The sequence below is a fragment of the Neocloeon triangulifer genome, unplaced genomic scaffold, assembly GCF_031216515.1.
Source record: "Neocloeon triangulifer isolate White Clay Creek 2 clone unplaced genomic scaffold, ASM3121651v1 ptg000015l, whole genome shotgun sequence".
Lineage (NCBI taxonomy): Eukaryota > Metazoa > Arthropoda > Insecta > Ephemeroptera > Baetidae > Neocloeon > Neocloeon triangulifer.
Window position 1 is genome coordinate 4,762,570 of NW_026775557.1, and position 24,086 is coordinate 4,786,655.

A 24,086-nucleotide genomic window follows, 5' to 3' on the forward strand; every position below is an offset into this window, starting at 1 on the left:
AAATTTACATTTTACTGTTATTCAATGAATTTTAATTTATAGACTTTGCTTGGGATATCACGAAAATCAAATTTTTCCGCAAAAAGTTCGTCCATGCGTTGTGTCTCAAGATTGTGCAGTTGGACCATGGTCGGTTTGGAGTAAAATTCAAGACGGCTGTGTTTCATCAAATAATGAAGTATAAAATTATTGCAATCTTAATATCAATAAATAATTAATACTAAAATCATCAGATTCACGCTGAGGTGCACAAAAGAAAAAGAAGCGTGGTCAGCATTCAGCAAGGAGACGGACAGCCGTGCCCCCACCTTATTGAACAAAGGAAAGTAGTGGATCCGGAAATTTTGGGGAAATGCATCGACAAGTAATTTATATTTGTGTGTATCATATTATGGATTTTTAGATTTTATTTTTTATTCAAGATACCACTGGCTGCCATCAAGGTGGAGTCCGTGTGTTGTGACCAGGGGTGACTCGTCCAGCACTTCAATAACGCCTGTTGCTTGTGGTGGAGGCGTCCAGCTGAGGACTCTCACCTGTGTTGAGTCTCAAAGTGACAGGCCAGTGCCTAAAGAGATGTGCAATTCTCTGGATCCAGCACCAACAGTTCAGCGGTAAATATACATTTTTTTTTTTTTTTTTTTTTTTTTTTTTTTATCAAAAAAATTAATAATGCCACTCTATGAAACCCAAGGTGTGAGGTTGCTTGTCCTCGGGATTGTGAGGTTGGCCAGTGGTCCACATGGAGCGTCTGCAAATCACCACATTGTAGCGACATATCTGCAGAGCTCCCTTCTCAAGGCTACAGGGAGAGGGAAAGGATGGTCAGGGTGAGCGCCAGCAACAAGGGCGTAGAGTGTCCGGCAGTGCGAGAAGTGCAGCCATGCGCCCATCCTGCCTGTTTTGGTTGGAAATTAGGACGATGGGGCCCTTGCGAATTGGACCCTGGTCTTGTCAAATGTGGAGAAGGACGAAAAATCAGATCAGTCATATGCGAGTCAATTGATGGGGTTTGTCGATTAAATAAAAAAACATGATAAAGTTTTTAAATTCTCTATTTTTTTAAGGTGGCACTGGACGATTTCATTTGCGCCAAACAAGAGCTGAAGCCCCCTGTCGAAGAGCTGTGTCTGCAACCCTGTCCTTTTGACTGCGTCCTATCACCCTGGTCTCAGTGGTCAACGTGTAGTCACCCTTGCTCTTCAAATCGGCAGGGCGCCCTAAGACAGAGGAACAGAACGGTTGTTGCACCCTCTGGACCCGGTACATTTCTTGCTAGTTTTTTTAGCTACATAATAAAATGAATTTCTATTTTTAAGGAGGCCATCCTTGTCCAGACCCTGATGAAATGTTGCAAATCGAAGCGTGCAACCTTCACAGCTGCCACGGCTACAGTTGGTTCACCATGCCGTGGCAAAAGTGTGAATTGCAAAACAGCACAAGCACTCTCAATACCGTCTTGCAACAGAGCCCCACATTCAATAATGAACTTGGTGAAGATGAATCGATTTGTGGAAGAGGAATCCAAAAACGGGACGTTTGGTGCATGGAAGGAAATGAGAAAAGAGTCAAAGATTCAAAGTAAAAATTTATGAATTATATTTTTAACTAAATAATAAAATTTCAATTTTAAAAATAGATGCCAGTATTTAATGAAACCAGCTGATATGAGAATTTGCAATGCACCTTGTCCTCAAAATTGTGATGTATCTTCCTGGACAGCATGGAGTCACTGCCCCGATGAATGCATTGCCGGTAATTATTTAAAAAAATAAATACTGATCTTTAATAATAATTTTATGTGTTTTAACATTTTTGAAGATATAACAGCGAAGCACAGAATCAAGCTGCCAGCAACCCAAATCAGACACCGAGTGGTTCTAAAACTGCCCAGGGCCGGAGGAACACCGTGCCCTCAACTGGAAGAGATCAAAATCTGTCCCCAGAAAAGAGAAATGTGTAAATCACACACTTGGTTAATAAGTGACTGGTCGCAGTGCCAACTACCATCCAATGTTGAATGCGGACAAGGCTACAGGACAAGAGGTTTATTAAATTTTATGAAAATGATTTAATTAACAAATTTGAATTAATTGAAATAGCTGTGGCCTGTTTGCTGAACAATAAGACGCGAGTGGATGCAAGCCAATGCATGCAAGAGAGTGGACCCATGCCAGTAATGACGCAACCCTGTTTCATGGACTGTGAAGAGCCCTGTGTCCTTTCGGATTGGTCGTCGTGGACTACTTGCGAGCAGGCGTGCGGAGGCACATCAGTCAGAAGGCGCTCACTTCTAGGTGAATTTATACCTTTTTGCAATAAAACGCATGAGTTGTAACTATGAACTAAATTTTCAATTTAAGGGCTTTCTGCTTCAAGACCAGTCTGCAGGGACACTTTCAAATTCCCTCTGATCCAAACGCAGCCGTGCCCGTGCAGTGTGTATGAATCAAAGCCCGAGGGAGAGTGGTCCATTTGCATTCTGGATCAAAACAACTTTTCTGAGGAGTCGGCAAACGGCCGACCCCTTGGGACGGCCCTTTGCGGTGCGGGGCGCAGATTCCGCGCAAGAGCTTGCAGAGATAAAGCTGGAAACTTGGTTGAACCGAGGTATTTAAAAATTAAAAGACTTTTCTAATTTGAATAATTATAACTTTTTTCCATCAAAGTCACTGTGGGGATACTGGATTGGAGGAGGAACCCTGCTTTGTGCCCTGTTCCGCAGACTGTGTGATGGGAGAGTGGAGCACGTGGGGAGTTTGCAGTGTACCGTGTGGCCCCGGAATTCAAAAGAGACAACGTGAAGTAAAGGTCAAAATTCCATCATGGAAAAGGCAGATCTTTAAATTTTGTGCACAGATGTTGCAGCCTACTCTGAACAACGGCCGACCTTGCGGGCCTGAAGCTCAAACAAAACTGTGTAACACGCCCTGCTCTCACTTCAAATGGGCTGCCAATGGCTGGGACGACTGCACATTGGACGGGGAGGATCAGCTTAAGGGTTGTGGCGCTGGAGATCAACGCAGAAACGTTAGGTATTGTAAAATTTGATTCTAACTTCCAAATCCAATTATTTATTACTGTTTTGTAATATTTTTTTACATTATTAAAATTTATTTTTTATTAATAAATTTTTTGCAGGTGCTTGTATGAGCCTCCCCATCAAACGGCTATTGAGGTTTCCAGTTTGAAGTGTGACCAAGAGACGCGCCCCATAAACTACACTGCATGCCATGTCACCTGCCCTGGCGAGTGCGTCGTCAGCATGTGGAGCGACTGGTCACCTTGTGAGGCTCCTTGCAAGCAGGGATCGAAACAGGACAGGACAAGGTCTATTCTCAGAGCGCCTGCAATCCACGCCACCTACAAATGCCCACCACTCATCGAGGTAATACGCCTTAGACTTTTTGAAGCATGCAACCTGCGTTACATGGGTGTGCAGCCAGTTGCATAAGTTGTCAATATTTTCAGGTTCAGGAATGCATTTTGAACCTGACTTGCTTCACGTACGAGTGGAAAAGTACCGAGTGGTCCAGTTGCCTTCCCCTCGGAGGGTCTCCCTGCGGGGAGGGCATCCAGCACAGAAGCGTTGCCTGCGTCCGATCGGATGGACGAGCAGTTGAGGACAAGTAATAAAAATAATATAATTTGGGTTTATTCTAAAATTTAATTCAAAATATTTTTCCTTTCCAGTTTTTGTTCCGTGCGGCAAAAGTCAACTCCAACTGAAAAGTACTGTTACGTCGACTGTCCAGTTGACTGCGAGGTCAGCGAATGGAGCGCGTGGAATGAAACCCAATGTGCCTGTGGAGGGACAGGCTCGAAAATGCGGCGCTCCAGGTTTATCTTGACCAACCCCAGTGAAACTGGACGGCCGTGCCCAAAGCAGCTAAAGCAGTACAAGCCGTGCCCTGTTGTGCCCTGCTTTACATGGGTCAGGGATGAGTGGTCAAAGTGCAACCTTTATGTGAGTTAAAATTTAATGCAAATATATTTAATATTATTTTCCATTAAGACTAGAGAAGAAAATTAAATAATAAATATTGTGCTGTCATTATTTTTCTTTATATGAAAGTAGAAATTGGCAGATCGCCTTTATTTATCTAGTTTAATAAAGCCAATATTTTTATTGTTCCTCCTTAAAAATTTAATTTAAATGAACTAAAAATATGTGTGATTAGGGTGCTGATTGTGGCCACGGAGTTGTGAGACGCAATGTTACCTGCAGAAGAGAATATACCATCACGCAGGCCGATGAAAAACTTCTGCCCATGGCCATTAGTGAAGAGCTCTGCTACACAGGTTTCAAAAATTTGCCACAAGTCTTCAACGACAGGAGCTTTTTGCAGGTACAGTTTGAACTCTCACAACTGATTAACTAGATTTTAATAATATTTGACAAAAATAGGTGGCATTGGATCTGAAAAAAGAAGACGCGTGTTACGTTCCATGCAGCGGAGACTGCGAAGTTGGAGAATGGAGTCGATGGAGTCACTGCCACAGAAGCTGTAAAGACGGTGAATTAGGTAAATTGAAACATTTTTCTTTCTTATAAAATTTGATTACAAGTTATTGGTGGTTCTTAAGAAAGTTTAATTATTAATAATTGAAAAAGTCTAGCTCAGAGATATGATCAGTAAAAAGCATTTTGTTATGTTCTTCTAGTTCATTTTTCGCTGGACAAAAAGCACACAAAAAATATCTCCCTAGAGAATAAGAGCTTTAGGTTATCAAAGTAAAATAGGTGTGTTCTTGAACTTGTTTCGGGAGTGAGCAGAGGAGTTTCAGTTTAATTGACTGCCAATAGAGATCAATCTTTCATCAGTTAATCGGAGCTGAATTAAGGTTTTCATTGCCACTGCAAAGCTGTGCGTGTAATTTATTACACTTATTTATTACACTATGGAACTTGCGTCTAAGTCGCCACTTCAATCTTGATGCAAGAATTTTGTATTATTAAGTGTGAAATGCAACGCGGCGTTTAGACATCTTGATTTGTTTGATCTGAAAGTTTCAGTATACAAAAATTTGTTTGGCTCTCCTAATGTCATCGAACTGAGAAAGTTGACAATTTGGAGTGACGGACAGAATCAATAAAGCAGTCATCAGTGAATGTGTCGTTGCATTATTGAGAGTTTGACACTTTTTTTGGTACTGAATGACAAAGGGCTGATTAAAACAAAACAAAAGAATGTTGCCCTCAGGTTTTTATTACAATTTTTAAGACTATACGCGATGATGAATAATAAATACGCCAGGAAAAACAGTTAATAAAATGAAACGAAATAATACTATTATTAAAATTTTTTTAATTATTTGCAAGCAACCTTTAACGTCCTGGTTTTGAATTTTTGCAGGAGGTTATCAGACGCGATCAAGAGCAGTTCTGAAGCCGCCAAAGCAAAACGGCGAGCAATGCCCGGCAGCGCTTTGGGAGACGAGACCATGCTTTTCCGGGCCCTGTCTCACTTACGACTGGGTGGTGAAAGACAAGAAAATTATTTGTGAGCGATCCGATGGAGAGGTAGTGACAGGTTAGTGCTTTTTTATTATTGTTATATTGCTATTTTTAATTAAAATTAATTATGGAATAATTTTTCGCAATGTAAAAAAACGGCTATGAAAAAAATTTGTATGATGCGCGCAATTAAAAATAAATGAACCGTTCCACAGTTTGATTTTTAAGAAGTTAAAAATAAATTTATTTATCTTTTGCTGATTCAAGCCAGTTTTGAACAACGCTGAATTCTCACACAAGTATCTGAATTATTAAAAAAAATCTTTATTCAATTTTTTTAATCGACGAGCCATGATCGGTTGGTCTCTATGCCTTTATTGTTTTATTATAGGGGTGAATTTTTCCCAGCAAGCAAATCAAATGGATAAAAAAGTTTGATTTTAAATTATCAAGGAGTGGAGAACAACAATTGATGCACCCTTATGAACAAACGTCAGCAGTAAAGATTATAATAGCGAAAAGATGCATTTGTTAGATAGAGTTAATTACACAACCATAATCAAGATGTACATTCCACAGTGGTCATTGTCTCCATGTTAATGGTTGAAAATCCGCTCGTGTCCGCAGGTGGGTGCGAGAGCAAGAGGCGTCCGTGCGTGCCCGCATGCTCCGTGCCCAACTCGGTGTGCACCCCTGAGGGGGTGTGCGCCTGCGTGACGGGCTTCGGTGGCCGCTATTCGGAGGCCAACCGCCGCCAGTCCGCCCGGCAGCTCAAGGCCTGTGTCGACATGTCCCACGTCCAAATGTCTCAGGCGCGCCGGGCCCTGGAAGAGGCCGAAATCCAAGCGCGTTTCTATTATCCAAGTAAGAAATTTTAATCAATTTTTTTTATTTATTCGTGCAACATTTTTATACTATGCAAATATACTATAACTAATTTACTAAACAGTTAATTTTATTTAATTTGTTTGTATATAATTTTTTATTTATTCGATTTTATCGTGGCAAATCATGAGCCAATAAATAAATGTTAATCTCAAATTAAGGACCTTTTTGTTATTTTTATAACAAGAATTTTTTTCTAGATCGTACACCACGCTTTATAATCTTGTAGTCTAATTCTGTGACTATTTCATTCATTTAATGTATGCGGTATTTTCTTTTAAATTTACAGAGGAAGATGACATGAGCGTTTGGATGTTCGCCATGATTGGTGTTGGTTGCGTCTTTGTGGTATTCGTCGCGCTCTCCCTTTACATCATGTGGTGAGTATTATTTGCAAAATAATCAAATAATTGGTTAATTTTCAATTTCCGTGAAATTTTCATAAACACTGACAATTTTGCATTAAAAATTCTTATTTGCATTAATAATAATTAAAAATCTTTGTCATCACTCTACCACTACATATTTTCATTTTTTAATAATGCTATATCGAAGCAGTTTGTGATTTTACTTACTGAAACATGATTAAGCGGTTTTTTTTTTAAATTTTTTAAGATATTTATTTATTTATTCTCCATTCAGATACAATATGAAAAACACAACATCTTAATTACATCAAGTCAATTTATTGATTCAAATATTACAAGTCCAGCCAAGCCAGAGGGCTTATCGGCTGTTGCTTTATTTTGACTGACAACCGCAAGCTACACTTAGTGCACATTATTACACAATTTTTTATTATATTTTTTATGCTGGTGCAAAAAAACTTTTTTTATTTTACATAATTTTTGTTGGTTAAGTTTTATAATTCAGTTGGCAAAGAGTTCCACAATCGGGGTAACACATATTCTGAGGCTCGGGTAAAGTACTTGTTTTCTCCCATCGGTTGAATTTAGCGGGTTAGATTGTAAAATTCTTGTATTATATGAGTGGGTATATGGGACACCATGAAAAACTTATGTAAATTTTATGTTCAATTAAGAACTCTTCTCCAGCTATGACATAACTGCCATTATCTGATTTTTTACGAAACAAATTTTATTTTACCGCAAATGAATTTTGGGATTTTTTTTAATTTAAAAAGATTCTTTATATTTTAACTCACAATCAGTTGCACTGCACAATAAAAATTATTCATATTCTGGAACTTAAATAAACGTTTGCCCTTTCTGTTCAATTTTTAAAAGCCGAAATCCACCTGCAAATGAAGCGGAGGTGCCAGGAGTGGAGCGAGGCACAGCGGCAACTCAGACGGTCACGGTCAGAGAGAACCCGCAGAACGCATACAACCCGTGACTTTTTTTAATGTAGTGGAACGTGTCAGACCTAAATGAATTTTCTCAAATTTTGTTGTCGTTCCGTAAATGCCAACTTCGGAAATTTTACATCAGTGTCCGCAGTTTCAGTGTCGCTTGTAAATTGTCGTTGAATTAAATTTTCCTTTCATTTTTATCGCGCTGATAATTCTGATTTCCTTCATGTTCCTCATATCTGCTGCAAAGGTTTTTATCACGTACTGTTGACCCACCTTATTCATGCAGCGACCACTTGCACACAGATGGTAAAAAAACTCTCTTATCACATTTAATTTTTTTTGTTTTCCACGCAATATGTCGAGAAAAATAAAAGAGTTTATGGTTGTACAGCGACTGCGATTTTACGAAAAGTGCAGAGCAAACGCTGAATTTTGTGCGTACGTGTCATCTTCAACTTGTATTTTTGTAAATCATCATGTAAATGAAATATTTATTTTCATGGAAATGATCTCTTGAGCAAGACTAATAATTTTGATCTCGACTGAGTTCTAGTCATTTTCTATAGCGGGTTTTAATAAAAAATTATCATTGGCTTTCTTGTTGAAAATATGAACAAAGATTAGTATTTGGGGGATTCAATTGAAAATCATGTAAAATATAATAATAAGGATATATATAAATAGGAATTTAATAACCAACTCCGTCTTGTAATAAACATAAATGAATATGTCAAGAAATAATAAATATAAGTATTTCACAAAATTTTCACTTCCTGACATTTCAATTTTTTTTGCAAAATAATGTGAATAAGCGTTTATTTGAAATAAAATTGAGATGTACATGAACTTTGAAATATTTCTTTCTTGTTATCCCTTTTTTAAATTCTAATAGCTTAATTTGGATCAATATACAACGTGAAGTCACGCGTCTAATAAAAAAACACCAAGACAATTTCTTACAAAATGTGTTCTCCTTCATGTTTCATACATTCTCGCATTGAATATAATATACTATTAAACAACTAAAGGAAATTCACGCAAAATTTTGAAGCCAGATATGAAAAATATCACACAAATAAAGGTACAGTACTTTTTTCATATCATATTTCAAATTAAATGGATCATTCATGCATTTATTTAAAATTGCTAAAATATATTAAAATATTGTACTAAAAAATCTTTACATCTGCAAAATATACATAAAATCTGGGGGTCTGTAAAAAAATTATTGACATTGGAAGTTGCTGCTTAATTTTTGGTATTGAAAAGGTCAGATTCATTAGAAGGATTACTTGATTTCGGTGGCGTTTCTACTCTTGAGTCTCTTTGGGTGCGATTGTTGTTTGCGTTGCTGTCAATCTGGTTGGGAGGAACTTCAGTGCCGTTGAACGACATCTCGGACGCCGCTTGCTGCTGAAGTGCGAAAATGCGCTCAGTCGTCGTCGGCGCCGTCCTGTCTGGCAACGAACCCTGCTCGGTTGCGTTTTGCGGCGAGGTCAGTGAACCGGCGGAAGGCTGACGAGACGGGGGAGGTTGCAGGGTGTTGTTGTAGGGCACCAGGTGGGATTGGAAGAAGGCTTCAGTGCCGTTGAACGACATCTCGGACGCCTCTTGCTGCTGATGGGCGAAAATGGGCTCAGTCGTCGTCGGCGCCGTCTTGTCTGGCAACGAAACCTGCTCGGTTGCGTTTTGCGGCGAGGTCAGTGAACCGGCGGAGGGCTGACGAGACGGGGGAGGTTGCAGGGTGTCATTATAGGGCACCAGGTGGGGTTGGAAGAAGGCTTGCGTAAAGTCGGAAACGAAAATGGGCGCTGTGAAGGGCAAAGGGTCGGGGCCGCCTGCCAGGAAGGCGGCGAACGGCGAGGGCAACGAAGGAACCGGCAAATTGGACACTGCTGGCTGACGTGGAAGGGGAGACGCGGTCGAGGTGAAATAAACTTGGTCAGCCGATTGGAACTCTGGAAATATTGAAACAAAATTAACAAAACTTGGATGTACCCAGTTAAATCGTGTTTTAATAAATCATGATGAATGTAATAATTATGCAAATTTTTACAATTAAGTATGATAAAATAAAAATGATTTAATTTAATCTACTTTTTAAACTTACCAAACTTGATTTAATGTATAAAGGTTTAGGTGCCTTTAAAGGAAAAAAGTCAATCAAAATATAATCATTAAGTTCTTTGTATAGAATTAAATATAATTTTTCAAAAGGTATAAATATAATAAATTTATAAATAATTTTAACAATAAGTGTTGGAATTAAATAGAATAAATAATATTCAAATCTAATAATTCCAAGAGCTCATATAAACATTTATATTTTTTAATTAATAAATTCCTAATTAAAATGTAAAATTATAATTCGCACGCGATGAAACAGGTGAAAGGCAATAACCATGTGGCCATGTCACAATTTGCAGCACACCAATTGTGCACTAAAAATTAAATGTTAACGGAAATACTGTCTTGTCGCCATCGTGTGTTGAACACTATAATTGTGTCATGACATACAAGAACTTGGCCTCAAGTGAATGACAATTAGATCCATGGCCGGTCGTGTATATAATTGTATCACGAAATTTTCCCTTTAAATTAAAATGTTTTTAACAATACAAAGGCCGAGTAAGTGGCGAAAGAAATTAAATTAATCAACACATTTCATAAATGTCTTTATTCCAATTTTCCGTGGCTATAAAATAGTACATCGATACTTTCTCCATCTTGCTGACATTTTGATCCCAGTTAACATGAATAAATTTTTGCATGGTCTTTTGGCGCAGGCAATAAAATAATCAGGAGTGTGCATTTTCATAATAAGAAGCGTGGAAAGGCTCATCATCTGCACACATCCGACTCGCGCCGACTAAATGTAGCGAAATGTCGAAATCTGAACAATTATTAAACTTTGTGGAAGTGCGTGTTTGCTCACATTTAGTGAAACCGACAGATTGCGTTTCGATGGTGTTGCGAATGCATTGAGCGCTCTTTCAATCTTTCACTAGCGCTCTGCAATCAGCCAAACGTCTGACACTTTTTTTAAACACGCGCAAGAAAAAATAGAATCGTGTATGGCATCGAAAACTATTTATGCAAAATATAATCTAAATACCGCCTACGTCGTGCATGTTTCAAAAAGCGGTCTTCGAAGAAAGGGACATTTTCAAAGAAAGCCTGATTTTAGGAACATAGTTGATTGTTTGATTTCAGCTTAAGAGTCGTGAGAATAATAGGGTTATTATTATTATTATTATTTTTTAATAAAGAAAATTTTCTGCATTCTCAAAAGATCTCATTGTTGAATTTGTTCTTTAGAAAAATGACTTTCCTCTTTCTCGGTGTGAAAATAATGGAGGCGATGGGAAAAATAGACATGAATGTGTCATTTGAATAATATAATTTTCTCCTCTTGCGTCGAGGGAAACCTGTGAGCACTTTTACGATTTCCTTGAATTGAATTTTTTTATTCCACTAAATTCAACGTGGTCACGTTCTAAGCCTTTGCTCTGGATTTTAAAGGTGTGAATAAATTTCTGAAAGACTTGAAAGTGTAACAAGCGCATTAACATTCGTAAAAATATCATTTTGCTTGTATTTGGTTGCTGAAAATATGTTAACGCGTGACGCAGCTTTTGTTAATACGGGTAATCGCTATTGCTTTATTGGCATCTTTGGTCCTTCTATTATTTTTGTAAATAAATTATAGTAAATTTAATACTAAAAATCAAACTAAAGCTGATTAATTTCTTGTAATATACCTATCTATATTTGCAAGTAAAAATCTTTTGAACTGTATGATTTTAAATTTATTTTATTTTTTATATCTTCTCTTGTTATAAATTGGTTTTGAACTACAATTTGAACAAAAGTTTGGCCCGCCCATTGTATAATTGAAAATGATGGACACAAGAAAGGGTATTGATAATAATAATATATCTAAATTAATGAAAACCAAAATTTTCTACTGATGCGAGTAATAAATCCTGGACTCGTAATTTAATTTTATTAATTAAAATGAAGCTAAAAAAAAGTGTAAAAATGTAATTAAAGTTTTTACAGATTGAAAAATAAAAAAAATGTTCGTTAAATCTTATTAAAAATGTAATGTGTCCTGTAAATTATGCAACGCATATTTTTTTAACGTCCCACAAGTTGCATACTTTTAAGGTGCTGTGCTGTTGTAAGTATTTTGAAGGATATCTCTATTATTTATTTCCTTTAGTTTCTTCAATTATCTGCGTGCAATATTAGTATCGAGATAAAATTTCTGAGGAAGCTGTTTTATCAAAAAATTCTACCAGAAATGCTCTTTTAAAAAAAAAAATCAATACAAAATCAAATTAATAAGATTAATGATAAAAAAAATAGCTAGATTTAAAATACTAAAATCTCACTTTGGGGTTTCTTGTTTCCAATAATGTCGTCAATGAATTTGCTCTGGCCAAGAAAGACAAACTGGCTGTGGTCGTGCAGGTCGCCGAAGTTGAATGGGTAGTAGAGCGACGAGTGCTCCTCGTGGGTCTGCACGGACGGCACAATTTGCACGATGGAGTTGTGGGACGGCAGGTCGAACAGCCCAAAGTACGGCTTGGCCGAGACCAAAGAACACAGGGCGAGAAAAAAGCTGAGCACCTCCATGTCTACGACGAGCTGCGGCCAGACTGATGCATAATTTTTTGCGCCCACCAAAATTATACACATAATTTCCTGTGTGATGTGTTATGCCTTTGCACGCACCACCCGCGTGCGTTCTCAGGGAACACATCAATTAAGGGGGAGGGAAGGAACTTGCAAAAGTGTGATGCAAACTATCTTTGTGTCGTTATTTTAGAACGGGCGGCGTGAGCGCACGCCATGCTTTGCATAAACTCGCGTGCAATTCTCTCAGACGCATGAACCGCTCTCGGTCTTATTTTATGATAATTTTTACAGGTGCCTTTTTATATGGCCTGATATGGAGATGAGAAAAAGTCAACATTTTATCATACAATATATTATGCTGATGTGCGTTAATTAAGCAGTGGGAAGTTCCCTGTTAATTTTGTTATGATAACAAATTTAAGCTCCAATTCATGATTTTGTGGGAATATAAAAAGCAGCAACGCATGAATTTAATTTGGAAATGCAATTGAAAAAAATAATCAAAAATTAAATTAATTTCATATTTAGTTAATCCTGGTATCTGAAAGAGAAAAATCATCAAATTATGATAAGCTTAAAAAAAGAAATGAATTAATATGTATAAAAAATTATCAACATAATTTTAATTTAAGAAGCAGTGATTAAGGACTCGTTATTGACATAGTCAAATCAAGTCTTTACAACGGTGGTTAAAATTTCTAATTGTTTCGATAAAATGACTCCAATTATTGCAAAGACTTGATTTGACTATGTCAATAAAGAGGCAAAACAAAGTCAAATAATGTTCTTATTGGTATTGATCAGACTGGATCAGACCAGTGACCAGAATTTTTATTTCATTTTTTTTAAGCATACACAAATGACTCTTCAATAAAAAATTTCAATATTGACTTCCTATAGACGTAAATCAAACTTCCTAGATTTATTTCAAGTAATTGAAAATCGTTCCTAAGAAGTTTTGGATTTGGTTGTTTCCTCCTCTTGTTCTGTCCATCAGTCGAAACTGTAACATCATGTTTTCATTTCCTGGCGGACGGAGTTGCGATTGAAGCATAATAGGTTGTCGCGAAGGTGGTGGCCGAGACGGCGGCGCAAATCCGCGACTTGGTGTCAACGACTGTCGAGGCGCCCTGGGGAAAATTTGAGGCAGCAGCGATTGCGGAAAATCAAGCAGTCGGAAAAGCAGTCTTTGTGGTTGAAAAGGAGGTTGTCGTTGTTGAAAGATTTGCGGAAGTTGCAAGGGCTGCTGGGGTCTTTGGGGAAACGAGTTTGGACCAGGGTTGCGAACGAGGATTTTCTGCGGTGCAGGTCCATTATTGCAGTTGTTGCACATGCCTGAAAGATGGATACACATATTATTGCAAAAAAAAAAAAAAAATGTGATAATATGTGTTTTGGAGAACGGAAATTTTAATTGGGTTTTATAGCAAGCGGAATTTGAATTTAAAAGAATATTCTAGTTATTCATTCGGTTCTTTTGTCTGCAGAAAAATACCATTAAATTACTGTTAAATTTAAAATTGGAAATACAATTTTTTTATTCTTCTAATTAAGTCCTACGTTTATATTTTTTATGAAATTATATTATACATAAATAAAACTAATATTTTATTTAGAAATCATAATATAAAAAATAAACAAATAGTGAATAATACGTTTAATGATTATAAATATTATTATTTTTATTTTAAATGACATTTAATATTTCATTTTTATTAATAATTTTTGTATGTTTACACAAGCAACTAATTTTTAATATTTGTACGCTACGCTAAATGTTAAAAACAATAAATTATTTACGCGTGTCAGTATTTTTGTTTTATAATAAAATAATAATTGTTTTATTGTCTTATTAGGAATTCATAATAATTATGCATAATTTATTTATATTAATTCAAATTTTTTTACTTATGAATATAATTTTTTAATGTTTAATTTTTTTTTTTTTTTTGATACTTATAATTGTTTGATTTTTTATCATTTATTATTTAAATAATAAGAAACAACATTCTGAGGGCTTGCAAATTTAATGTAAGATTTTAAATTATTCTTATTAAAGTAATAATTTTATATAATATATAATAATTTTTGCTCTTATATTTGACGCGTTTGCCTTTTCAGAAATCTTGCTTACGCTGAAAAACCTTGCTGAGAAATCAAATCAATTTCTATAATTTTCAATTTAATCAGAGTGTAATCAAAAATTGTAGTGGCGTTAAATGATTTTTTGTTTTTTTAAATGAAAGCACTGTCGGAATACATTTTTTTTATTGAACCGTTAATGGGATTAAATTTGATTCATTTGATTCTGAAAGTTTTTAAACTGTACCTCTTGCTGGTTGAGCGGGCTCCCTGATCATCACTCGGTATCCTCCGGGCTGGTCATTGTTGTTCCTTGAGTGCGCCTCATGGACGAGCACGGCAGGCAGAACTTCGTAGGTAAAACTGGCCACTCGAGCTGGACTTGAAATTAAAAGCACAAGGCCGAGAGCAACCAGGACAAGACGCATCGCAACTGCAGCACATCCAGTCACATACTGCACCTCTCGCACACGGTGACATTTCTTTTAATTGATACTTTCTGTCGGAAAGAAAAACAAAACTCTCTTTCTTCTTTTGTCACCTCAAATTAAGTGTGTGTGCTCCATAAAAAGTGTAATTAGTGTAAGCGTGTCGTTGATGGGAACGCAGCGGGCGGAGAAATTTTACATTTTTTTCCTCTCTCGCGCGACAAAGAGAAAACGTTTTTGCCACAATTTTGTTAGACGCCGGTGCGAATTAAATACAAAACTTAGTATCTGCTGTCAAATGCCGTGAGGAAGAACTTGATGAGTCGCTTGTACTCTTCCCGGCTCGGCGTTTTGGAAAAGGCGCCTTCTACTTTGCTCTTCGTGTCGACGCTCTTGCTACCTGAAACGCGCGATCACGAGATTATTAAATAAATACTTTCACACTCGCGACAACGAAAGTAGAAACAATGGCAACGTAGATTATCTTTGGAAATGTTGCTCACAATCAGCACCAACTCGTAAAAGTAAGTCGTGTACATAGATTATCACCACAACATTTAATTGAACCGTCAATTTTAAAATATATGCAGTTTTACGACTTTTCCTTCTAATTTCATAATTTGTTGAAAATTAAAGGAAAATAATCGGTGAATGCCCTTATCAAAAATCAACAAATGAGTTTGAAGCTCCTTCTGTTAATATGTTCTCTTGGAATATTTGATTTATGATTTTTCCTACTTTAATTTGTTACTAAAAAATTGACTCTGTTAATGGCACATTAATGTGCTAAAAATTAATAATTTACTATTTTATACCTAACTGTTAAAATCGCATGTTTTTTAAAATGAAATTTATTATTTCCTTTCGTTTTACGCAATAAAATATAGAAATAAAAAGTTGAATCTGATACCTCTTTGACTGTTGCTCCTCGGTCTAGATTTGTATGTGATGACCGGCTTGTGGGTCGGAGGCGCCCCATACGAAGTGGTTGTAAGCGCGAGTTGAGGTTTTTCTGGCCGCCTTATTTCTTCTTCTTCCTCGAACGTCGGAAGATGCGGAGGCTCCATTTCAGTTGAAGGGGTGCTGCTCGGGGGTGGATAAAATTGTGGCCTCCTGGGGGCAGGTGGTTCTGGCCGTTTTGGAGGCGGCGAGAAATACGTAGGTTTCGCAGGCTCAGGTCGATAGGTCGGACGCACCGGAGGCTCCGGGGGTGGTTGGGGCGGTGAATAATGATTTGGTCTTTCGGGTTCTGGGGGTGGCGGCGGAGGTGAATAGTAGCTTGACCTCTCAGGTTCTGAGGGTGGAGGGGGCGGCGAATAATAAGCAGGCTTTGCAGGTTCAGGTGGTGAATAATAAGGTCTTTCAGTCTCTTCAGGTGGCGGAGGAGGCGAGTCGTGAGTTGGTTTTGCAGAGGTTGTTGGTTCGGTTGATGGAGGCGGGGGTGTGTAATAGCTTGGTTTTGGGGGCGGTGGGTTGTAATAGGTTTGTGTTGGAGGCGGTGTGTGAGGAAGTGGCACATAATAAGTTGGTTTTATTGGTTCAGGAGGAGGTGAAGTTGGGGGCGGAGAATAAGATGGGGTCGAAGGGTATGTGGGTCTCAACGGGGGTGATTGATACTGCGGCTTTGGCGAGTTGTAGCGATATATTCCTAAGTAACAGAAAAAAATTAATAAATAATGTTGGATAATCAGGAAATTTAAAAGTTTAATTTTATTAAAACAATGAATTAAAAATAAATTAATAATTTATTTTTAACCATAGAGTTTATATTTATAGTTGAGATTTACAATGATTGCAAAAAATTAAATATTATTTCACATTGAAAAGTTTTAATAATGTTTTATTGTTAGAAAAACTTGAGACAGTCGAAAGAAATTAAAAGAAATAATGAATTCAATATTTTTTAAGGTTTATTTTCTGCTGCATTTTGTTTGCATAAGAGCTAGCGTAGAACCGTTAGATATAAAAAGAATGCTTCTGTTTTAATGGACACGCGAAGTAATTTCAAAAGCTAGTCTCATTAGTCTGCGTGCGCGCCAAACTGTGCGTGATTAAAAATTGAAGCGCAGACATGAGAGTGATGGTTTTTTTCTCACTCGTACACTGCGTGCCTATTATCATTATCAAACAATAAAGGAGTTTGCTCAATTTGGAAAGAACAAATTACAAAAGGAGAAACCGAGAGGAAAGTGGCACTGACCTTGCTGTTTGACCCGATGAAGCTTGGCCGCGAGCAGCTCGTCCACAAACTTGGCCAGCGTCCTCTGGGTGGGCGCGATGTGCTCCTCGTGGACGAGCAGGCCCCGAATCACGTCAAAGTTGGCACCGTCCGCGGCCACCAGCACCGAGCTCGCCACAAGCACTCCGAGAAACATATTTTTCAAATGAAACCAAGAGGAAGAGAACAGCTTCTTTATATACCGCTAATTACGAAGGCTGCCAAAACGGAAGAACTAATAATCATTTTTGCTCGGACGCAGGAAGTAAAATTTGAATAAAAATATAAGAGCTGAATTAATTTTTTTGATAAAAAAGCGGAATTCTTAATTAATTTAGTGCTCTAGGGGGGGGGGGGAAGGTATAATGCGCGTTGCATGTAGTTTCTCACGCGCTTCTCTCATAACAACGCCGACCTTCTTTGCATAGTTTGCACCTCGACCGTATCAAAATAAATACGCACACAGGGTCATAAGGCCAATTTGAAACAAGGAGAAATTGTTTTGCTCGTACTTTCGTACTATTTAAAAAATTGCAAATAAATGTTATTGTGAAATGTGTTGAAAATTGAGAAGAAAAAGTTTATTGATGCAGGAATCGTTTCAATTTATTCATAAAATTATAATGGCAAATTAGAGAAATAGGAAAAGTAATTTTTATTTAGTATCGGCGGGGAACATCAAAGTAGTGCTCGACGTTGGCTGCGTCGGTCATCCACTTGTATCCCTTCCTCTCGTAGTTGCCAGAGCCTCTGGACTGGATGGGACCCTCAGCAGACCGGCCTTGTTGGCCTGAGAAAAAAAACGTTGCAGCGAAATTGTTTAATAGTCACGCGTTGATTTTTATCTTCATTATTTAAGGACAAAATATAGTACAGTTTTCACGGTTGTCCTAAAATAAATAAATAATAATTAGTTACCATAGTTCTTGTTGGTAATAGAATCTGCCCACTGGTTTGATCGCTGCTGACTCTGCTGACCCCAACCCTGCTCTTGGCCACCTCGGTTGGACTTTCCGATACCCGCGCCCTGATTTGATCTGAACAAATAAAAATAATATTTTTTAATGATTAATTAATTATTCAGCGTTAAATTCAAGGAGTCTCGGAATAGGATATTTGTGATTTTTAATTTTTTTATTATCACCTTTGTCCGTAGCCTTGGTCATTTTGCCATCCTCCAGTTGACCTGCCAAAAGCATTGCTGGCACTTGGCTGGAGCTGCTGGTTACCGAGCCTGGACGGTTGCCCAAATCTGTAGCAGAGAATAAAAAGTTGGGTGATGTTGAAAATGTAAATATTAAATTTAATTTATTAAAAATTTTATAAATTTTTTAATGATGCTTCGTATTTGTTTAATTAGTATAATTATTGTAAATAATGTTTGACAGTTTGTTTTAATTTTATTTTGTGTCTAATTATTAGTTTACAATTTATTTTTAAATAGGCAAGATTTAGGTGGAAATTAAGTAAAATTCAAATTATTTGAAATTTGAAATTTTTTTGTTAAACAATTTACAAAAAATAAAAAAATTAATGGAAATTGTATTGATGAATAATAATAAGTTATGTTTTTTTTTTAGTTTCTTTATGTGTGATATGAATTATCTATAAAATATATTATGTAATTGCATTAGTGTTTTAATTACATAAACTTTTATTAAACCAATATTATCTTTTCCGTTCCGCATTATATTAAATTATTCTAAAAATTATTTAAAAACATTTTAACTTACCCTGATGATTGTCCCGGCCTTTGTTGCGGACCATAGGGCACATAGCCTTGTCTGCGTTCGCTGCTCGCGCCCTGAGCGTAGCTGTCCTGGCGTCCGACGCTTCTCTGCTGTGGGGTGCCTCCCCAACCCTGCTGCTGCCCACCCCACGGGTGAGGCTCGGCGGAGGCGCAAAACACAGCCAGAAGAACGGCGAACGCGAGGCGAGACATGACGCCGGGCAGAGCGTATCTGGACCAACTGATGCACCACAAAACACCCTGAGCGTATTTATACTGAAGTCGGATTGAATCATTATTCATTAAAATCGCGCCAAGGCTGACTGCCCGCGATTCGCCGTATCCCGAAATCACGACTCCATTATTTGTAATAAGCTTTTTTCTGATGCCACTCCATTTGGCGATGATATCAGAGTGAGTTTTAAAAAGGAGCATCTTCATCCGGGTATCCTCCGCTGTCCATCATTTTTTCTTTCTTCGTTTCACGCGTGAGTCTTGAATTGCACATTTATTTTTCTCCTAATTGGGTATGCACGAAAATTGCTTGAAAAACCCATTCTGCATATCCGTTATTATCTTATCTCATGAGAATACTCGTAAACATCCTTATACGTTGAGGTCAATCTGGTCAATTGTCCTTTTACTTGCTTGTGCATGACTTAAATACAACAAGGTTTTATATGTCATATGTTTAAAATTAGAGCTAGCATAATTAAGTTGAACTAAACTTGTAATATGCTAGGCGATGAATTAATTGAGGGAATGCACACAATAATAAGATAAGAAGATTTTGAAATTTTCAGCTACGAATCAAAAATTACATATTAAAATATTTTTTTTTTTAAATCTTTATTTTCTATGATTTATTCTCAATTCCTAAATTCCTGATTATTATTATTATCCTTTAATGACTTAAACGTGATACTCTCATGGCTAGTTAAGCCACCCTTTTGAAATCCAGTTCGGGGAAAACAGCAGAAAAGAAAATTACGATTTCATAGTAAAAATGTATATGTGCACGTTTCGCCCAATATATGGCTTGCTTTTTAAAAGCTATGTAAAAAAAATTAAAGTTTGAAAAAACAGAAAAAACTTTTATGAAATCGTTTTAGCAATAAATAATAATAAGTTTTGCATAATTATTTTATTAAATTTATTTTACAATTTTTTTTTTATGGGTTTTAATTCATTGCGCACTAACAAATATTTTTTAATAAATAAAAATTAGACATTTTATAAATTTTTAGAATAATAAGATATTATTTAATAATCTAGGCTTTCAAGAATGTGTTATTAAAAGTTAAAAGGCACATTATATTTTACTAAATTCGTTAAAAAAACCTTTGAAATTTATTTATTTCATTTCAATGACGGTTTTTTTTATCGCATTAACATTACATTTTACGTCTCCTCTGCTTCTGTTAAGACGTAGTAGATAAATTGATAGAATAAAAAACACTCCAGCGTTTTAAAAAAACTTATTTTCAATTCTCTCGTACGTAAATGTCCATTCAGGAAGAGCCGTATATGTACGTGGCAGGAATTTTGAAGACGATCCATCAAGGTTAGCTGCGGCGGTGCCTCAGCCTCTTTGACTGCAGATGTTTATGTAACATAATTGACGCGGTACCTTAAAAGAAAAAACGACTCTCGCTCACTTTCCATCTCACTCGAGAAGCGTCTGCTTGAATTAATTATACCCGCCGGTGCCACAGGTTAATAATAAACACCGACACACACAAAGAAATATTATAAGAAAAAAGCTCCTGAGTGTTTTTGACATGACGTTAATTTTCAATCACGCTTCCTAAAGCGTGTTTGTCCGTGTGTTGTGTGGGTCCTTTGTTAAAGGAAATGAATAAGAGCCAATAATACAGACATTTTTGTGATTATTAATGCATGTTTATTTTGTATTTATATCACGTCATACATTCTGAACGGACAACATTATTTGTTGCTTTAAAATGTATTATTTTGTTGTTGTACTTGCACGCATTTTACAATATTTATTATGAAGCTTGACAATTATTGTAAATACAAAAGTGAAATGTGTTTCTTATTTAAATTTTTTGTTGTCACTTTTTCTTTCACAACCAGGCACAGGGACGGAGAACTAATAGTAAGTTGATTGAATGTAGCGTTTTTTCTCTCACAGAGCTGAAAAAGAAAAATTATTCATTAATTAATAATATATTTATTAATAATAGTGACACTAAAGGAGAAGAGTTACCGTGAAATTTTATTTTGAAAATATTATTATGCGTTTAAATATTCAGGTGCGTGGAATGAAATAACATATTATTGCACTACAAATACTGACTGGCATAGCCAAATTGAATCACTGGATCCTAAAATTTTTTGCTTATAATAAATAATTTATAAAATTCTAATAAAATTACGAAATTTTAAACTATTTCATCTTAAGCTCAAAATTAACGGATTTTAAATGAAGAGGTAAATATGTTAAGTAGAATAATTCTAAAAAAAAAAATAAAAATAAAAAAAATTAAATTATAGGTATTATCACCTTTTCCTCGGAGTGCAAGAAGCTCCTCGACAAACTTCTCCAGGGTTTTGTCGCTTGCCTGGCCACCCTGGTTCGGCAGGTGCTCCTCGTGCACCAACATGGACGGGACGATTTTGACCTCAGGCGACGGCATGGCCAGGCAGACGGCCATCAGGGCGGCCAAGACGATCAACAGCACGATCAGCTTGTGCATTGCAAAGACGAGGAGTAATGAAGTGTGTGTGTGCGACCGATTGGCTTCACCGGCTCTTTTATACTCGCAACATTCGTCAAGGGCATTCAAATGAGCGTCTTCCTCATTTTGCCACGCAGGGGACGCAAATCCACCTCTTCTTCTCAGATTTGCCAACAACAAAGAAGATGCAGGACGGATAAAAAAAGGAGTTGAATAACAGCGAGCCTTCCTTAATTTGCGGGACCATTTACGTGTTTACTTCACAGTGCTGGTATCATTAGAGCCCCGGTGGCCATGAAACTCTTACGCCTGTCAGCAGCTCACGCACACCTAGGTGTGATGTTTTTATCATTGTTGGAGAGGAAAAGTGTAATTTGTATGTTTTGATCGTCCCGGCTGATTATGGATTTACTAAGAGATTTGTAAAAAAAATGCGGCAGAGGCTGTTGATAAGTTTTTATATTTATATGAGGCGAATAGTGTGGCCCTAAATTTCATTTTAATAAAATTTAATAATAAATGTATGATTAGTGAAATTTGAGAAGCTCGAACTAGTGTGATGATTAAAAGAAAAAAGTGTGAAAAATAAATAATAATAAATTTATATTAATTACAATATTTTTTAAAAGATCAAATCAAGCTTTTTGATAATTGATTTGAAAAATCCCCTAAATTTTCCTTTTTTTTTTTTTTTTTTTTGCTTTTTATCATTTATTCTTGCTTTGGCCTCACCTGAAGCGTGATGCCAATAGCTGAAGGGCTTTTTTACATCTGTGGTCGTTTGGTTGCGTCACTCTTTGTCTTTGAGCGCTACCATAAAGGTCGCTGATCTGACCTGGCGATTTAATTGAATAATGCATTGTGCACGACTGCTTATGCGTAGTGGATTGAGAGTAGCTTTTTTTTCTTTTTCATTCAATGGAATAGCTGGGAATAAAATAAGCCGTGGGAGGCACTGTCAATGAAAAATTATGCAATATTAGAATAAAAAAATTAATGATTTATATATTTCAGAATAATCCGTATTTATTTGATATTATTGCAAATATTTTTTTCATAGTCCACGGGAAACTCGATCAGTAGGCGTTGTTGTTTCTACCATTGTGGAGGTTGAAGTGGACTTTGTAGGGAAGAGGTCCTCTTTTTTTGGGTTTTTCATAGTGGTAGCCGTCGTCAATGTCAGATATGTACTGAGCAGGCTGCTTGTTCTTGATCGGATTCTCGCGAGCTTAAAGCAGCAATAAAATGATTATTCAGATTTTTTCACAAAGATATTTACATCAGTATATTAAATTGCAGAAAATTAATTCTGTACTCACTGAATGCGCTGCCCGATCTAAAAAAGACTCTTTTGCTGTTGTCGCCGAACGTGTAGTTGTGGAAAAATTTCCTGTAATCGGGGTAGTATTCTCGGAACTGGTCGACGAAAGGTCTCTCTAGCATGGATTCAAGAGAGCAATGCATTAGTTTTATTGAACTAAATTAAATTAAATTACTGCTCTCTAATTTAAGAAAAAAAGTAAGCTTGAGCCTATCAAAACGCTAAGGAAGCAAAAAATTACTGATCTAGTTTATATTTTCTTATTTATTTTCAAATGGCCGAATATTTATAATTCAATTAACCAACATCCAGAGCTTATAAAAATGCATGCGTGGTGCGTGGAAAAAGTAGAAGATAACGTCATAAATTTTTAAAAACATCATAATGAAATTTACAATACAATAAAAGAAGAAAAATTTAATTAAAGCCATTATTTTGGTAACTATCAAATTTACAATAAATATTTTTTAATTTTAATAAATTATAAATTTTTATTATTATTTGTTATTAATTAATTATTTTCAATCATTTTTATTTTGTGAATTGGTGTAAAAAATAATCACAAATAAATTTTTTTTCAATACGTTCAAATAAGGTTATATTTTTTTTAACTATAGTTAAATATTGTCGATATTGTCAAATATTTTATAAATAAAATAATTAAAAATTATTTATATATTCACATATCAATATTTTAACATTATTGTTATTATTTATTTTATTTTATTTAAAATTTTAATGTTTTGATATCAAAATTTAATTAAAAAAGAATTTAAATACAAATAGTTTGTATTTTAATATATTTATTATTATAATAAATACAAAAGTTACCTCCTCTATTATCAACTCCACGCTGCGGCAAAGATAAAACAACGCACGCAAATCCGAGCACCATGGCTGCAGCGGCGATCAAAGTGGTCCTCATTGTCCGTCGGTCTGCTCCGGAATGGCGCATGAATTCATTGTCAAGCAAATAAATAGAGCCACGCCGCGACCATAAAACAGCAATGCTATGCCCCTAATTGGGAATTAAGTCGAGCAAAAATCCAACATCTCAAGGTCCGGGTCGGCTGTCAATCCGGGATAAACACGTTTTGCGCCCTGCGAGTCAAAATGCGGGCGTATCAAACAACCCAGCACCTCACGACTGCACCCCTGGCGCTGCGTGCTCTGGAAATTAAATTCGCATTATATCTGCGTGGGTGCATGATTTTGCTCAAACGGCGTAATTTGCATCGAGCGCGGGGCGTGACGGGAAGAAGGATATATATTATCTCTATTTTGACATTTTCAACTTGAGTGGC

At 36.4% G+C, this 24,086-nt stretch overlaps 5 protein-coding genes and 1 long non-coding RNA gene across 7 annotated transcripts in view; 1 reads left to right on the forward strand and 5 right to left on the reverse strand.

The window, feature by feature from the left end:
* Window positions 1-8,497, forward strand: part of LOC132202858 (thrombospondin type-1 domain-containing protein 7B-like) — a 105,839-nt gene extending 97,342 nt beyond the window's left edge. For both annotated transcript variants that reach the window (XM_059630128.1, XM_059630129.1), the window contains exons 12-32: window positions 43-178; window positions 234-364; window positions 423-614; window positions 695-1,010; window positions 1,068-1,263; window positions 1,320-1,581; window positions 1,640-1,755; window positions 1,822-2,046; window positions 2,103-2,297; window positions 2,364-2,610; window positions 2,670-2,811; window positions 2,860-3,035; window positions 3,142-3,388; window positions 3,472-3,629; window positions 3,694-3,967; window positions 4,182-4,349; window positions 4,409-4,526; window positions 5,358-5,534; window positions 6,086-6,322; window positions 6,633-6,723; window positions 7,591-8,497. In XM_059630128.1, coding sequence (XP_059486111.1) covers window positions 43-178; window positions 234-364; window positions 423-614; window positions 695-1,010; window positions 1,068-1,263; window positions 1,320-1,581; window positions 1,640-1,755; window positions 1,822-2,046; window positions 2,103-2,297; window positions 2,364-2,610; window positions 2,670-2,811; window positions 2,860-3,035; window positions 3,142-3,388; window positions 3,472-3,629; window positions 3,694-3,967; window positions 4,182-4,349; window positions 4,409-4,526; window positions 5,358-5,534; window positions 6,086-6,322; window positions 6,633-6,723; window positions 7,591-7,699 — 3,913 coding nt within the window. In that variant the 3' untranslated portion in view covers window positions 7,700-8,497. The remainder of the gene's footprint in view (window positions 1-42; window positions 179-233; window positions 365-422; window positions 615-694; window positions 1,011-1,067; window positions 1,264-1,319; window positions 1,582-1,639; window positions 1,756-1,821; window positions 2,047-2,102; window positions 2,298-2,363; window positions 2,611-2,669; window positions 2,812-2,859; window positions 3,036-3,141; window positions 3,389-3,471; window positions 3,630-3,693; window positions 3,968-4,181; window positions 4,350-4,408; window positions 4,527-5,357; window positions 5,535-6,085; window positions 6,323-6,632; window positions 6,724-7,590) is intronic.
* On the reverse strand, window positions 6,982-12,310 carry LOC132202861 (uncharacterized). The gene is made up of 2 exons (XM_059630133.1): window positions 12,056-12,310; window positions 6,982-9,616 (listed from the first exon to the last, which is right to left on the reverse strand). Exons 1-2 carry the CDS (start codon window positions 12,297-12,299, stop codon window positions 8,907-8,909), a joined length of 954 nt encoding a protein of 317 aa, XP_059486116.1. The 5' UTR covers window positions 12,300-12,310; the 3' UTR covers window positions 6,982-8,906.
* Window positions 12,311-13,112: 802 nt separating this feature from the next.
* On the reverse strand, window positions 13,113-17,188 carry LOC132202519 (uncharacterized). Its single transcript, XM_059629475.1, has 4 exons — window positions 17,013-17,188; window positions 15,723-16,460; window positions 14,632-15,212; window positions 13,113-13,637 (listed from the first exon to the last, which is right to left on the reverse strand). The coding sequence occupies exons 1-3, from the start codon at window positions 17,185-17,187 to the stop codon at window positions 15,094-15,096; spliced, it is 1,032 nt and encodes a 343-aa protein (XP_059485458.1). The 5' UTR covers window position 17,188; the 3' UTR covers window positions 13,113-13,637; window positions 14,632-15,093.
* Window positions 17,189-17,661: 473 nt separating this feature from the next.
* LOC132202510 (uncharacterized) lies at window positions 17,662-19,016 on the reverse strand. Its single transcript, XM_059629466.1, has 4 exons — window positions 18,764-19,016; window positions 18,175-18,282; window positions 17,949-18,067; window positions 17,662-17,820 (listed from the first exon to the last, which is right to left on the reverse strand). The coding sequence occupies exons 1-4, from the start codon at window positions 18,970-18,972 to the stop codon at window positions 17,690-17,692; spliced, it is 567 nt and encodes a 188-aa protein (XP_059485449.1). The 5' UTR covers window positions 18,973-19,016; the 3' UTR covers window positions 17,662-17,689.
* Window positions 19,017-20,724: 1,708 nt separating this feature from the next.
* On the reverse strand, window positions 20,725-21,797 carry LOC132202485 (uncharacterized). Its single transcript, XR_009442382.1, has 2 exons — window positions 21,287-21,797; window positions 20,725-20,916 (listed from the first exon to the last, which is right to left on the reverse strand). It is a non-coding gene; the product is annotated as an uncharacterized LOC132202485 (long non-coding RNA).
* A 667-nt stretch (window positions 21,798-22,464) lies between these two features.
* On the reverse strand, window positions 22,465-23,952 carry LOC132202553 (uncharacterized). Its single transcript, XM_059629527.1, has 3 exons — window positions 23,614-23,952; window positions 22,781-22,897; window positions 22,465-22,689 (listed from the first exon to the last, which is right to left on the reverse strand). Exons 1-3 carry the CDS (start codon window positions 23,735-23,737, stop codon window positions 22,538-22,540), a joined length of 393 nt encoding a protein of 130 aa, XP_059485510.1. The 5' UTR covers window positions 23,738-23,952; the 3' UTR covers window positions 22,465-22,537.
* Between the last annotated feature and the right edge of the window lie 134 nt (window positions 23,953-24,086).